The 16,686-nt window shown below is 42.4% G+C and overlaps 1 protein-coding gene across 6 annotated transcripts in view; it reads left to right on the forward strand.

Annotated features, from left to right (window-relative positions):
• Positions 1-16,686, forward strand: part of LOC146861244 (sodium channel protein type 2 subunit alpha-like) — a 905,823-nt gene that overhangs the window by 814,095 nt on the left and 75,042 nt on the right. For all 6 annotated transcript variants that reach the window (XM_085645403.1, XM_085645408.1, XM_085645407.1 and 3 more), the window contains exon 25: positions 3,652-3,756. In XM_085645403.1, the coding sequence (XP_085501529.1) occupies positions 3,652-3,756 (105 nt within the window). The remainder of the gene's footprint in view (positions 1-3,651; positions 3,757-16,686) is intronic.

A 16,686-nucleotide genomic window follows, 5' to 3' on the forward strand; every position in this document is an offset into this window, starting at 1 on the left:
GTTATAAGATCATACAAGAGTAGGCATGCAAAGACTATTGGATGCATTAAATCTCTACAACAATGAGAATGATCTAAGAGCAAATGCAGGAAAAACAAAGGTATTTATATTCGGAAAGTATGCCAACAAACTCGGACAACACTGGAGGCTGGGCAACTTGAAGATAACAACAGTAACCAAATATAATTACCTAGGGGTCTGGCTGATGAGTAATGGGAAACCAACAGCTTATCTGGCTTCAGCCAAAACGAAGACCAAGGCAGTGACGTTTGCCTTGTGCAAGCTTAATGCCAAACTAAATAGCCCACCAACGAAATCTATTAGAAGAGTTATAAGGGCCAAGTTGCTTCCCTCAATTACATATGGCCAGTTAGCATTCCCCGCGGCTTTTGTTAATGGTCTTGAACACATCAATTGTCGAGCCTACAAGCGAATTTTCCAGATCCCAGCACATACACGTAACATCTTGGTGCGACTGGAATTCCGGCTGAACAAGCAAAACTGCGAACATTGGGCAACGTTCGTGCGGTATCACTGAGGGGTCTGTGCGGCCTCTCAGAATACTATGAAGTCAATCCTGAAAATGATTTTTACGAAAACCAACAATTCATGGAGCAATGGCCTGAAAACTGCCTGCACTGCACTACAACTCGACATGACCAATTTGCAGGATCTGATTTATCAGCCTGGCACACTAAAATCTATATTAAAAAAGCAAGTTAGAGCACTATCTAGGGAAGAAGACATGAAGGAGTTGAATAGTTCCAAAAGTAACATTGGGATACTTGTAAGCTCCTATGAAGATCGGCAATGGCAACAATACCTCGACGCTGCATTAAATAAGACAATTTTAAAGCTAATTTTAACAGCGAGGATTATGGCCTTGCCGATAAAAGATATCAACAGGCGCTGGAAATCCCTAGAGGCCATTACCACCTGCAGACTATGTCACCAGTATGCAGAATCCATGGTTCATCTGGTCTGCCTATGCCATTGCCTAACACACACACGTCGCATTTTACTAAGACCATTGTTTTTAAAATATGGGACACGTAATTGCAAGGATGCCATGAAACTCTTGTTTAGCCTGGAGACACCGATGGAACTGGCTAGGTTTGCTAAATTTGTACACAAAGTTAAAGAACATTTAAGCAACGCACCGTGCACTTTAGAACTTTAAGATTGCACTTTGGGCACGCCCAGACTTTGATCTGGATGCTGTGACAAGATGGTTCTATTTTGCACTTAGTCAAAATCTCTGTTCCAAAATAGGTCTTTGAATGCCTCTCTATGTTGACATTTTATATGAATTCGCCTGTTTTGTGAAGTTTCTGCCCAGGGAAAAAGTTTAAACAAAACAAAAACAAAAAAAAGAGAGAGCCGGTGCGTATCCATCTTGCACTTTTTATTTCCAGTACTTTTTTTACAAATTGATACATGGATTTTAGTGTTTTTATAATTTACGATTTGTATTTTTAGGATCTGTTCCACTGGATGTAGTACATCAAATTTTTAGTAGTTAATGATGTCTATTGTAGCAAGTAAGTTTTGCGGATATTATATAGGAGACTTTTTGTAACAATTTTTGCTAATTGATACAATAATAAAATTCATTCATTCATTCATTCAGTGGTCCACAGCCTTCTGCAAATCCAAGTACAGCACCACAGAAGAAAAAAATACAGAAGTTGAAAAGATCCACACACCATTATGTCCATCACCATCATTTCAAAGCAGGAGTCAAGCTGCTGCAAAAACTGCTTTCATCCATTTTAAAAACATAGTGACATTTAAAACAAATGCCTAATAATATTCCAGTAACAAATAGGCATACCTCATAAACTATAAAGCGTCATTCGACCTCGCTCCAAACTATTTTCATAGCAAAGCCAACATTTCTTTGACACGGTCCATATGACTGAATACTTGATTATTCTAGCACTATATTGACAATAAATGTGAATGCATACTTACTTCGGACCACTTCGTACCATTACAACACATTTTTTCCTTTCAATGTAAGCCACATAATATAATTGCCTAACAATCACCACACTACATTTCCACTGCATTATGATTATTTTGTTAGGTAGTCAGGGCCTCATTATATGAGGTCGGTGGGACTGGTTGTTGGTGTTGATCCTACCGACATCTCAAGCAGCGGTCAGACTGCCACATTACGATGCGGTCGGTCCGACCGCATGTGTTGAGGGACCAACCGCTGTGGTTCTGATGGTCTCAAAGAGCCAGTCGGCCCAGTGGACGGAATGTAATCCCTACAATAAGGGCAGTGCCTGCTCAGGCACTGCCATAGGGATAATGACGGCTCTTTCCTTCTGCCTTTCTATGACGGTCCAACCGCCATAGAAAGGCATACAGAAAGGGACTTTGGGGGACCCACAGAGGGCCCCCGTCCCTCCAAGGCCTGACCATGATGTGCCTGGCACGTGGTGCAGGTATGTTTAAAAACATGCCTTTTCTGGTTCACAGCACAAGCCTCAATGCAAAGAGGTATGTTTCCAACCACCTCTTCGGCGGTCGGATCCTAATTTGGCAGCCGGGATCTCTGACTACCTGTCGCCCAGTCCTTTTACCTCAACGATGCCGGTCGGATGCTCGTCCAACCAGCATCGTAATCGGGCCCATAGTATTTAGTTGAGAACTGACTTGGAGCAGTAACTTATTGTATTGTGACTCACTGTCCACTTTCAGGGGAGGCGATTGACCAACACCTGAAAATGGCAAATGAGATGAATAAGCGTTGAACAGCCATATACCTATTTTAAATACGTTTTGTGATATTTGCATATTGCCTTCTCTAATCATAATTTTTATTACAGTACGATGTGTAACATACAGCATAACATAAAGATACAACACATCTTTTTACCACCTACTACAATAACTCTTTCTGGTGTGGTGATATTTCACCCTTTTCTTGTGTGAACCAATGCAGGTTCTACAAAACCTTAAATACCCAAACATAAATGCTGCTGTTGCAGGCTGGTGCTTTGGGGTTAAAAGGCATACCATATGTCCTGGATGTATATACATTTATACAGACCGACATGATGGCTTTTCGTTAAGATTTTGTATAGAGTAATAGATGCAGCTCAGTAGTGCATGAAATGGAATTACTCTGGAGAATGTCATCATTTGAGATCCCACATAGCTGGATCAGAAATGGTCAGCAGTAACACAGAATCACAGATGGTTGGTATGTTGTTGCCATACTTCCAAACCCGCCTGTGGCAGTATCCCATTGGCCATACATTCCTGTTTTGGAATCCTGGATCAGTAATTTTTGTATTGTTGCAATTATGAATGCCTGGTTGGTTTCTCTTTGTGCAGAATAATTGTTCTTGTTGTGTAGTAACTGCTGGTTCTTTTGCCTGGATACCAGATCTCTGAAGTGTGCGCTATATAAACTTAAACATATACATACTCCAACATAAATGTCAAGAATTACGTCTGCCATATTATGTCATGCATATATTGAACCTGTTATTATGCCAGTAAAGGCGCAAAGGGTATTGCTTATAGCGATGGACTTCCAATCGACTAAAAATGTAAATTATTTGTGGGTTAAATAGTCTACTGCAAACTTTTCTGTGCTCATTCTTATAACATGCTTTGGTCTTTTTCCTATACTTTGGAGGTCAAGACATCTTCATGACAGAAGAACAAAAAAAGTATTATAACGCAATGAAAAAACTGGGATCCAAGAAGCCACAGAAACCAGTCCCAAGGCCAAAGGTAAAACAGGTTTTATTTTGTATGCAGTCAGTGATAGATATGCATATTTATGACATTTCTGAGCACCACATAATCATGCCAAGATTTAGCACAAAGAGAGCCTGACCTTTTCTCTTTCTGCTCTTCTGGAGCTCATACATTACCCAAGGAAGTTTTGTACTGCATTTGTTTTTTTACATTCTAGGTTACACATATCGAAATGGTAGGCACTGACATGCAGGTTTGAAAGAATGTGCTATCCCTCTCACATCCAAAGCCTTGATCAGGTTTCCCTCAGGTGTTTACATGTACGAGGAGAAATTATCTTCATCTGATTATATTTCAAACAACGTAATGATTGTAAAATAAAATGAATTGGCATGTAGTTTTCCAGTGATGTACAGAAGATACCTTTTTTACTTTTTAGAGGTCCATTGATTTTAATTTTTTTTGTTACATCTCTGTGACGGTATGTAGACACTGCTGGTTGTAACAGCTTTTTTGAGAGTTTCCTAAGGTTTTTAAGGTTGATATTTACCAGGATAGTCTAGTGGCCCTCTGACTATCTGCACAATATCTAGATTTTCACTCAAATTAATTCTGAATCAGTGTACAAGGCTGAGTAGCCAAAGTTACAATGGCATACACCATGCCTCTTTAAAATAGTTACAAGGTTTCCAAAGTGAGTACGAGACTATTCAACATATGGCTGCAAAACAAAGAGGGCAGAAGAGCCATGCCAATGGTCCCCAGAATAGAACACACAAGACTCCAACACCTAGACAAATATGTGCTTGTGCACCCATCCTAAGTACTAAATATGTGTGTCCTTGGCCATCCGGTAGATCAGAGTTGGTGATTCAAACTGTATACTCTTCTTCATGTAAATCTTCCAGCCCAAAAAAACTTTTAAGCACCATGATTTTTGATATGGGTGTGTGACCACACCCCTTCTGCAGGACTGGAAAGACATATTCATCACATGTTAGTGGAATGCTGCATGCGACATGTTCAACATTTAACTTTTGCAAAACAAATAACACTATTCCACAATAGTAGAAAATAAAGTATAAAGATCAGCCCAAAATACATGGAATACAATGTCTCCAAATATAACAAATGGAAAAACATTATGGATCCATTACAAATTGAAGTATTTATATATAGAATACAAATGAATCAGTTTCTATTCAAAATGGCAAATGATCATTTCTACAATGTAACATGCCATATTTGAAGTTCAAACCTAGGAGCATATTTACTAGAAACTGGCAGGGCCGTGGTGTTCTGCCAAAATTGGTAAAGCCATGCTCCATCAGTTTCCGAATACAGGGATGCGCCATATATACAAAAATACGGCATACCCCTGCCTTTTCCCTAGCGCTGGCACTGAAAAAGCAGCCTAGCACCAGCGCAAGCACCCTTGTGCCATGTTGCAAAGGTGCCTGCACTGCAGGGGAGATTGTTTATGTGCAGGAATGGACACCTTCCTACACATAAACAATCTCAATAGGCAATTTGTTGTTTCTATGTGTGTTGCAGAATGCATGAATAGGGATATTATTTACGAGTCGGCGTTAAGCCACAATAAGTAGATTATGCCGCATTGTAAATAAGGTGAAGGACTTAACGCCACCAGAACATCACTAAAAGTGACGTTAAGTCCTTGAAAATATGCACCCTAGTGTATTACAAAAGCCCCTAAAGTGAGGATATGGTCAATCTAAAATCAAGTGCTAAGTAAAATTAAAAGAGTGGACTAAATGTAGCCCAAATGCCCAAGGAAACACAAACGGGTTAATGAAACATAGGCAGCAAGTAAAATTAATCAGTGCCACCAAGTCCCAAAAGGCATGGTTGAACAGATAAAAGATAGCTAGGTAGGGAAGTGTGCACTCAACCAGGTTACCATGCTAAATACGTGTCCTGTTAAGGGAGTAGTCTGTGAAAATACACACCCATGCGTACATGAAGAATAGTGTAAAGAAAAGATACAAAAATTATATTTTATACTCACAAGAAGTCAAGAATAGAGCTGGGTCTGATAGCTTAGTGGACCAATCCATCCACTTTAGGGGCTGTGTTCGACCTCATAGTCACAGGTTCAAATCCCAGGGGTCCACTCAGCCTTTCATCCCTCTGAAGTCGATAAAATGAGTACCATTGAGTTAGTTAACAGTAAACAAGTGTTATTCAGCGCAAAGATGCCCACTGGTGAACATGTGCTTTACAAATCCACGTTATATATGAGTGAACGTAAAATGAATACTCCAAGTGAAGCGCACAAGGCTGTACTCTGTAAGCCTTAAGAAATATATACGTCTATATATTACACAGTGCCGGTCGCCACTGTGTAGTTATAGTTAGGACCTGGTAACCATAGGAGATGGGCTTTTTGGTTTGCTAATAAATTTGGTGTCATTTGACGAATCTTCTCAAAACTTTCCAAAAATGTTTATCCACCTCAGCTCCTTCCTGAAAAGTTTTCAGGCCAATCCATCAGGCGAGGTCGAAAAAAAGGTGAGGCTTCCAAAATGGCAATTCCAAATTCAGTTTCTGCAGAAAATTTTGGATGGAATTACACCAAATTTGTCATAAAGCTAGATATTTACCCACAAATTAGCTTTTTGTGATTGGTAAATCCATTCAGTTGTTTCGTGAAATAAAGGTTCAAATCTCACAGGAGTCTTGTGGACCTGCAACTTCAAATAATAGAGCAATCTGATTAGCCGAGGGTGGCTTTTCTCCCATTGGCCTCTATACTTCCACAGCTGCCATTACAAGACATGGGAACTCGGTCCTCCCGTCCTAAAAATGGAGAAAAAAATGATAAGGTTCACTGTTGCATGCGCAGAGAATTGCCTGAAAAGGTCCACAGCAAAACACATAAGGGCATATTTACAGGGGGAATGCGCCACTGGAACCTCGCTTTTTTCGATGTTCCTGTGGTGCAATGCCCTCCACCTTATTTACAAAGTGGCATTAACCCACTTTGCATGTGTATTTGCAGCATACATAGAATTAGCAAATTGCCTTTAAAGATTGTTTATGTGCAGGAAGGTGTCCCCAACTCCACATTAACAATCATTCCCTGCAACATAGGCACCCTTGCACTATGTTGCAAGGGTGCTGTGTTGCAGGAAAACATCCCTGCAATGCAGGCACCCTTGCACTATGGTGCGAGGGTGTTTGTGTTGGCACTAGGTAGCTATTTTTTGTGGCAGTGCAAGGGAAAGCACAGGTGTGCACCATAAGCCATGTCTTCCCTGGACCGGAAACAAGCATCCTGGGACCGGTTTCTGGCTAATCAGCCGTCATCAGCCAGGCTAGCTTGAATCCAGTGGCAAAGTGAGCAAGGGACCCACATCTGGGCATACCCTGCCAACTTAGGGCAAACAAAGCAAAACCAAAACGGATGATGGACGGAGTGTTGAATATTGCAAGCACTCACCCCCAGTCAACTGTTCTGGGTTTAATCCATCATCGTTCTTTCGCTCAATTCGCCACCCCAGTTCAGACATGGCCATATGCAAATCAGTCTGACCCTGTGCCTCATGGGAACAGTCCAGCCCAAACTGCCAAGCCATGTCTTCCCTGGACTGGAAACAAGCATCTTGGGACCGGTTTCTGGCTAATCAGCCATCATCAGCCAGGCTAGCTTGAATCCAGTGGCAAAGTGAGCAAGGGACCCACATCTGGGCATACCCTGCCTACTTAGGGCAAGCAAAGCAAAACCAAAGGGGATGATGGACGGAGTGTTGAACATTGCAAGCACTCACCCCCAGTCAACTGATCTGGGTTTAATCCATCATCATTCTTTAGCTCACTCCGCCACCCCAGTTCAGACATGGCCATATGCAAATCAGTCTGACCCTGTGCCTCATGGGAACAGGCCAGCCCAAACTGCCAAGCCATGTCTTCCCTGGACCGGAAACAAGCATCCTGGGACCGGTTTCTGGCTAATCAGCCGTCATCAGCCAGGCTAGCTTGAATCCATTGTCAAAGTGAGCAAGGGACCCACGTCTGGGCATACCCTGCCAACTTAGGGCAAACAAAACAAAACCAAAGGGGATGATGGACGGAGTGTTGAACATTGCAAGCACTCACCCCCAGTCAACTGATCTGGGCTTAATCCATCATCATTCTTTAGCTCACTCCGCCACCCCAGGTGTGGTGAGCAAAATAACGATGGATTAAACCCAGATCTGTGACTGGGGGTGAATGTTTTGCCAATGTGCAACATTCCGTCCATCATCTTGTGTGTTTTGCTGTTCGTCCTATGTGGGAAGGGTATGCCCAGACGTGGGTCCCGTGCTCACTACACCACTGGAGTCAAGCTATCCTGGCTGAAGAGGGGTGAAACCCTGAAACCGGTCCTAGGATGCTTGATTCCGGTCCAGGGAAGACATGGCTTGGCAGTTCGGGCTGGACTGTTCCCATGAGGCACAGGATCAAGACTGATTTGCATATGGCCATGTATGAACTGGGGTGGTGTGGTGAGCAAAATAACAATGGATTAAACCCAGCTCTGTTACTGGGAGTGAATGTTTTGCCAATGTGCAACATTCCGTCCATCATCTTGTGTGTTTTGCTGTTCGCCCTATGTGGGAAGGGTATGCCCAGACGTGGGTCCCGTGCTCACTACGCCACTGGAGTCACGCTATCCTGGCTGAAGAGGGGTGAAACCCCGAAACCGGTCCTAGGATGCTTGATTCCGGTCCAGGGAAGACATGGCCTGACAGTTCGGGCTGGACTGTTCCCATGAGGCACAGGGTCAAGACTGATTTGCATATGGCCATGTCTGAACTGGGGTGGTGTGGTGAGCAAAATAACGATGGATTAAACCCAGATCTGTGACTGGGGGTGAATGTTTTGCCAATGTGCAACATTCCGTCAATCATCTTGTGTGTTTTGCTGTTCGCCCTATGTGGGAAGAGTATGCCCAGACGTGGGTCCCGTGCTCACTACGCCACTGGAGTCAAGCTATCCTGGCTGAAGAGGGGTGAAACCCCGAAACCAGTCCTAGGATGCTTGATTCCGGTCCAGGGAAGACATGGCTTGGCAGTTCGGGCTGGACTGTTCCCATGAGGCACAGGGTCAGACTGATTTGCATATGGCCATGTCTGAACTGGGGTGGCGGAGTGAGCTAAAGAATAATGATGGATTAAACCCAGATCAGTTGACTGGGGGTGAGTGCTTGCAATGTTCAACACTCCGTCCATCATCCCCTTTGGTTTTGCTTTATCTTGACAAACCTCACAAAAGCCTTTCAGAGTACATTAAACAATCTCTCACAAAAACAATCCTTGAATGTGATTAACCCAAACAACTTGCAGGCGCTGCTGTGCACGCAGAAAAAGCTCAAGCAAGGCAAAGTCAGAAAACAGGATGACACGAGGCCATGTCAAAGCCAAAAGTAAGAACTCCATAATACCTATCAATGTACAACACAATGCACATTTGTGCACAACTGCTTATAGATTCACATACTTTATCTCTCAATGTACAACACCGAGCACATTTGTGCATCACTGCTCACAACACTGCACTTTGAGACCAAAAAGTACATTCCACACATCTCTCTCCCTCTCATACTTTCAAATGCACATCCCACACATTATGTTCTTGGCAAGGCTGTTCTACTCTGTGACAGCTCCCACTGAAAGACTGCAAGAGTACAAAAAAGAAACATTTAAGTGAAACAGGCATATGCAGGACATCGTACATTCAGGCTGGGATAAAATAACACACTAAATTGAATTAAAATAATGGTAGTGAAAGGTCATCACAGGGTGTCAGACCACTAGAGAGCCTTTAGCACTACATGGGGGTGGGAGATTTTTAGTCTTTGTAGAGTTCTAGTAAAGGAGGTGGGCTTTGATTACTGTTTTGACTAATTGTGTGAAAACTGCTTGAAGGTCATATGGAATTGAGATCCAAGTGATATCCAGTGGAAGAGCAGCAGTATGTTTGATTTCTAGGATATACAGTGTGGACTGGGAGGAACTAAGATGTTTTGACTAGCCAAATTCAGGTTGCAATAGGGAATGCAATGGATGCAAATTTAAATGAGAGAGTTGACACATGTGTCATTCATAGATGTAAACACTTAGAGCCTGATTCACAAAGGTAAACTTACACGTTTGTGTAAGGTTACACTTTTTCAGTATTCACAAAAAGCACGTTAATAGTAAGTTTATGTGTGCGAAAACTCCACATTTGGGAAGGAGGACTCTGTACATAAAAGTCTAGGCCTGTCCCATCTTTTTTGGCACATAAATCTCCGCCCTTCGTGGCTATTGTCCCAGTTAAGAGTGATTCCCAAACCCAATGAGGTTAAAAGTACACCAGTGTTTCTGATTGAGGGCAATGGTGTCACGTTCCTTGGGAAATGATATATCAATAGGGATAGAAGTAGAGATGGCAAGAAATTAGGTATTTTAAATGAGTTCAGTATAAGAGAGCAGACAGCCATCCAGTGAAGGATTTTGGTGATGCACTGAGAGCTCTGCGAAAGGAAATTAGGGGTGAAAGCTGGAAATAGTGGTGGAACTCACAATAGGAGACAATGAAACCAAGCGAGGTGGTACGTGAAAGAAAAGACGTGCGGCAAAAACTGAACCTTGAAGGTCACCAAGGGCTGAGGAATTTGGCAGAGAGAGTCATGAATCCCATTTGGTAGATAATGCGCAGTCTGACTTATAGGAAATTATAGTAATATTCAGTGATTGTCAGTAGTCAAACGATTTAAGGTGAAATGGAATTGCAGAGAGATGACTGTAGTTGACAGTGGTAAGGAAGTTAGTCCCATCATATTGCGTAGTTTCCATGTAGGGGTGATCTCTTTTGAAGCAATTGAGGAGGATTTTTCCTTCAGGAAAAATGATTAGGCAGTTGATTAAAATATGTTACATAGATTTTGAGAAGAATGGGATTCGAGAGACCAAATGATAGGTTCCCAAACTTTTTCGACCTGTGGCTCCCTTGACCCATTGGCTCCCCACTCTTACTTTTTCTGAAGGGTGGGGTGGATGTAAGCCAGGCCTCGGGAGTACTTTTGTTTTTCTCCCTGAAAATAATTGGGATGAAGCTGATGAAGTTATTATGATCATATACTCAGGGTGTTTCGTATTACTAAGGCGGCGCCTCTAATAAAATATTCCTTGTTCCACTTCTTTGCTCATGCCTTTTTTAGAGTACCCTCTCAAATGTTTTATCCCACTTACAGTGCTAGATAGCACCCCTATGCATGTAGGCCCCATTGCCAAAGTGTTTGTGCCCTTGAAGAATATTTGTATGCACTTCCATTTCTACCCATATTATACATGCCAACACACCTGTTTCAGCAGGGTGACTCACGATTTTTTAAACACATACAGCTTTTTTATTGCTGTCTCCTCCCTAAAATTGCCTTCAAATCAATGCACGTAAAATAAATTAATAAATTCCTCTGATTCTTTTTTAAACATCTCTCTTTCCTGCTTCCAAATGTTGCATTATGCCATATATGGTGTTTTACTTCCCTTTGCTCAAGGAGAGAGCAGGTCTGTCTGGAAATGTGTGTGTACTGAAAGAAATGTGTACTGGAAGTACCTATGATTCAAGTACAAATGTAAATACTTAATAATACTTAGTGTGTTTAATAGACAGGACAACTGTACTTTCTTGATAACTTGCATTAGTGTAAAATGTATTTAGAAAAAAACAAAACTATTAACGAGTGTAACAACATAAGTCAGGCATCTCCCACTTACTTTGGGAGTGTTGGAACATGAGGATCCAGTGAAATATGGAGGTCATCTCCCTCGACATGCCATCAATTAAGCACTATGTTTACAGCTTTAGGCATGTCACTTACAAATCATCGACATCATGCGTTTAAGTCTAATTAGTTTAACTGAAGCCAACAGACCCTTCAACATTAAATGCATTAAAGTGTTTGTGCGTGGCTCCCCTAGCTAGGTCTCATGGCTCCCCAGGGAGCTACGGCGTACAGTTTGGGAACCACTGATGGGATCAGTACTGTTTTTATTTGCTTTTTTTAATCATCAATAATACCAATGCGCAAAGTTGGCAAAGACCTGTCTCTGTAAGCCACAGAAAGAAAGAAATGCATCCGGTTGTCAAAGCAAGCCTCACTCAGCCTGATTCATAACTGTGAGTAACTCATCTGAAATAGTCACATGGGGCAATCTATAAGTGTTCATAGATAGGCCACTCCACTGTAGCATGGGTGTCCTCAAATTCTAGTCACAAAACTCTCTCAAATGACTCATCACCTCACCTATTGCCATCCTGTTAAGATCGGATTTTAAACTGTCAAAGATGTTTATAAAATGGATTCCAGAGAACCATAATGTAGGGTGGATAAGAGTCCAGGAAGATCATTAAGTCCTACTTCTGTTCACTGATTACCACACTATTATGTATTGGGAGCCATCCTCTACAAAAAAGTTTTAAACAGTACACAACTTGTACATATACGAGCAACAGGTGACTCAAAGTATGCAAGAAGTGGGGGTAGAAAAGATTAAAGAGAGGAACAGGAAAAGAAGAGGCTAAAAAAAGGGGGAAGGGAAATGAGGCAAAAGAGATGCATATAATAGAAACTGGCCAACAAATATAGAAATGCAGCTGTCAAAAAAGCAAGCAAGACAGAGCAGAACCCTAGATTGCTATATTGAAACAATATAGAAAAAAATAATTTAGCGTCAACTTGTGACATAAACTTTCTATTAGAGACATTAGAAATTCATGGTTTAATTTGGTAGTTTAAAATGAGAAATGTAAATATTCATGCCACTCCTGTGCAGAGAATGATATGATCCTGTAAATGGAAACCTGAATGTAAGAAGCAGTTTGGTTTTAATCTGTGATTTATTCTGCTGACTATGTTGAAACGTGGACCCACTAGCCATCATGAGCTGGGCCACTTGCAAAGACTCTTAGGAAAAAACACCTCCATATGGAGTTGACCATTGCAGAGGTACAATTCTATAAAATAAAGTCAATTTGCATAAGTCTTCCTATCCCACAATTGAGATATCCGACCGGGTCTCAGTGAGCCTGGCAGAGGGTCACCTGCCCGATTTAGAGATCCCTATCTTTCTGGCAGAGATTTATGTGCCTTCAATGGAGTTGCAGCTGTGGAAGCCCTGTTGAAGTCATGTTCTTCGAAGCAGCAATTTCCCATGGTTGATGAACCTGCTCAGCAGATTGTTTGTTCTAGAAGAACTCAAAGCCGGAATTTGCTCTTGCAGAACAAAATGCCAAATGACAAGACATGCAAGGAGATGTCTCCCTTTTTGTGAGGGCCATTGTGCACTTACCATACCTGCAAATGCTTTGTTTAAAATGGCAGTCACAGGCAGGTAAAGAGACATAAATTGGGAGGAGTGACCGCCACTATGAATTGGAGATCCTCTGGTGAATGGTCAAGGTTTTCTGTCAGTAGAGCAACCGAGGTCTTCCTAATGACTGAATGGGATAAGAGAACTGGGAGTTTGGTCGGAGTGTGCATCCTGATTTTCATGGCATATGCACAATTTTTCCAAACTATATAATGCTTGGCACCACAATAAAAGCATACATAGAAATGGCGGCTCTGCACAATGAAGTCCATATCTAAATGCCAAGAAAGAGATATTTTAAGTAACTTGTCTTAGAAGTTTCAATGCTTGAGTTTACTTGTGAATGGATGTACCTTAGTATTATCTCTGTGTAACCAGCTTTTATTACTTTGATGGGGAGCTTCTAATTCCAGCAAAACTAAGCATGCCGAGAATGTGTACATCAAATACATGTTCAGTAACACTCATCACTATGATTTAAAATGAATAGAAAATAGAATTTATTGAGCGCACTAAACTCTAAAGTGTGAAAAGCGCTGGGCCAAAGAGAACTTTCTCCAACCTGAAGCAGAGAAGCACCAAGTGATAGAGTCTATAAGAAAAAAAGTCAAGTTTTAAGATGTTTTTTAAATGCCGTGAAGGAATATACTTCGGAAATGTGAGCTGACAGCGTATCTCAGAGTTTGGAAGCGGCAACCCATCTGGCTTTCCAAAACATGGGAATCATTCCCTTCTTACAGAAGGAAGATCTAAGAGGTCTGCTTGGAAAGTACCAATGAAAAATAGAGTTCAGTTGGCTGTGACCTTTGTGGTGCAATGCTAGAAAGACCATGCAGAGAACCTTGAACATAATTCTTTTTTCTGACTTTGAGTCAGTGAAGGGAACAAATCCTGTCTCTGACAGAGAGACGCTTAGGAATGTTAAGAATGAGGTGGGCAGACGCAGTCTGAGCCACTTGAATTTTATTCAAGTAAGAGCTATTGATGTTGCTATATAATGTGTTGCAATAAATAAAACATGAGGTGACAAGAACAGTGATAACTTATTGCCGCAATTCCATGGGATTGAAAGGGAAAACTTGCTTAGAGTCCTAATGATAAAGATATATGTACTGATTGTATGACTGACCTGTGCGTCAACGCTAAGAGTGTTATAGAAGATAACACTAAGTAGTTTATCTTTGTACAGGCCTGCGGTCACCAGTTGTCGGACCAGATGGAATCCTGAGTTCCAAACAAAAACTCCTCAGTTTTGTCTGCATTAAGTTTTTAAAAGTTATCTCTCATCCAACTACTAACGCTGGACATGCACTGGTTCAATTTCTCTGCCACGAAAGCAAGAATGTCAGATAGACTCAATAATTTTTGTGTCATCTGCAACACACAGATTAAAAAGAGTTGGACTAAGGGACGAGCCCTGGGGCACCCCACAAGGGAGGCTAAATACCTACACCATGCTTTGTCACTATGCACTTACCGTTAAAGATGACTTATAGTTTTCTTACAAAATTATGAAATATCTAACAATGTTAATATTCTGCTGGTACTTAGTCTTAGTGATTCATATGTACATAATAGAACTCTAATACCTGATATTTTGACATTCATACATAGCATGAGCAATATAGTCCAGGCAAACAATCATTCCTTTTCTATCCTGAGATAAACCTTTCTAAATGTTACTAAACACAAGTCTTAGAAGAGTTCAGGTAAACACACAAAACATAGTTAAAGTTTGTTTCCACTAACAACGCTTCTGAAATACTTTCCTTGCATTCCTACTGTCCTTCAATACAAAATCATAGGAAAACAAATTTGTCTTTGAAATGGAAAGCCGAGATCTGCTTATCAAGCAAGAGTTAATGGCTGGCAGGTAATTGTAGTTCATTGTCAGGATGCTGCAGTGTAGTGCGTTTTCTATGCTTGCAAAATATCAGTGCCGACAGTTCTGCTTAGACTGCCAGCCTTCCCTTTCCTGTAAGAAATACGATGTGCTGATGTTTGAATTATCGCTCACCTGCTCTTGTCCAATATTAAGTGGTAATCAGTGCCTCCAGCCACGCTTATTGAGAGGATCTCCTCAGCTCCCACGTCTTGTCCTTATACACAAATGCGGACGACACACAAATGTAGTGCATTGGGGAAAATGAATGGTTTATCAAAGCTTTTAGATGCCTCAAATGAATTGATAATTGGATGGGCTTATAACTACATGGCCCAGAACTGAAATATTCATACTAGGATTGCCCTGCCTCTTTAAATAACTGACCACTGTCTGCAGAGCTCACCACCCCATTTCTTCAAAGAGGTGGTGTCCATAAAAGCCAAGATCAAAGTATCTCACAAGTGGCTGATATGAGCCTTAACTCTAAAATAAAGATAGCTCAAGTTTATTGTGAGAAATTGGTTGATGGTTGAATGATATGTGAACCCTGTTCAAGCAACAGCCACATTCCATGTCAGGGTGAACCACAAACGTCACTAAATTAACCTGTGCTTAACCCTCTGATTACTTTGCACAAAAGCAGTCAGGCTTAACTTAGAGGAAATGTGTACAGTAATAAAATAATCAAAGCTCCGGCTGCGGACATCTAGTTGTGTGAGATGTGGCAAAGTAAAAAAACATGGAAGATCATGATGGAGCACGGGTTTGGATACATGGAATGGATTGGGCCCGGTTGACGCTCACCTTTGGACTTGGAAGAAATTTGAAGAAAAGGTTCTGTGAAGGTAAAGTTCAGCAGGCAAGACTAATGGATTGTTGGAGACGGGAGTGTCATCGTTGGGGAGCTTATGGATGAAGTTGCAGTGAAGCTTTCTTATTTCGGACATAGTCACTTTTTAGGAAAGTGAAATTTTCCACTGGGACAAAGTTGTAGGCTGTAGCTGATAAGAGTTCCAGAAGGCCAGATGCTCCTTTACAGAAGGACCACTGAACATGATTTGAAGCTGTAGAGAAGAATGTAGGGGGAGCTGCCACAAAGTCGGGCCAACAACGGGGGGGCGGAGCTTGCTGGCGACTATGGCGGACGTGTGAGCGTTGAGCTCTCCACCATTGCCCTCACAAAATCCTTACACTGATCCTACACGGCAGAGCTAAACAGCGGATAGGAAGGGGGAATCCCTTCTTGACCTGGCGGGGCTGTGTGCGGACCTCTTCGGCCGGCAGCGGAGACCCAAGGAGCACATACGGCGAGCAGTAACACCCTCGGCAGACCAGGCCGACATCCCCGAACTGTCCTGAGGCGCTACCCGGCGTGCGTCGCACGGCGTGCGGCAGGGTCGTCTGTGGTCAGCCCGGTCGGGCGTACTCAGCCACATACCTGGAGTGAGACGGTAGGGCCGCGACGTGGACGTCTCTGGAGGGGAGTGCAAACACGGGCGGCTCCGCAGGGGGTAGGGAGCGATCACAGCGAGGCGACCCTCTCACCCGGCGGGGCTGTTCCAACGGAACTGCCGGTGTCGGCGGATTGGGCCGGATCGGGCTGCCGCACCACTCTGGACGACCCGGGGACCCTGGCTAATGGCAAGTTGCTCTTGCGGGGAGGTCCCACCCGGTGAACACCTCTGAGCTGGGACATTATCCGAAACACTGGATTGT

This window comes from Triturus cristatus, chromosome 3_1 (assembly GCF_964204655.1).
Source record: "Triturus cristatus chromosome 3_1, aTriCri1.1, whole genome shotgun sequence".
NCBI lineage: Eukaryota > Metazoa > Chordata > Amphibia > Caudata > Salamandridae > Triturus > Triturus cristatus.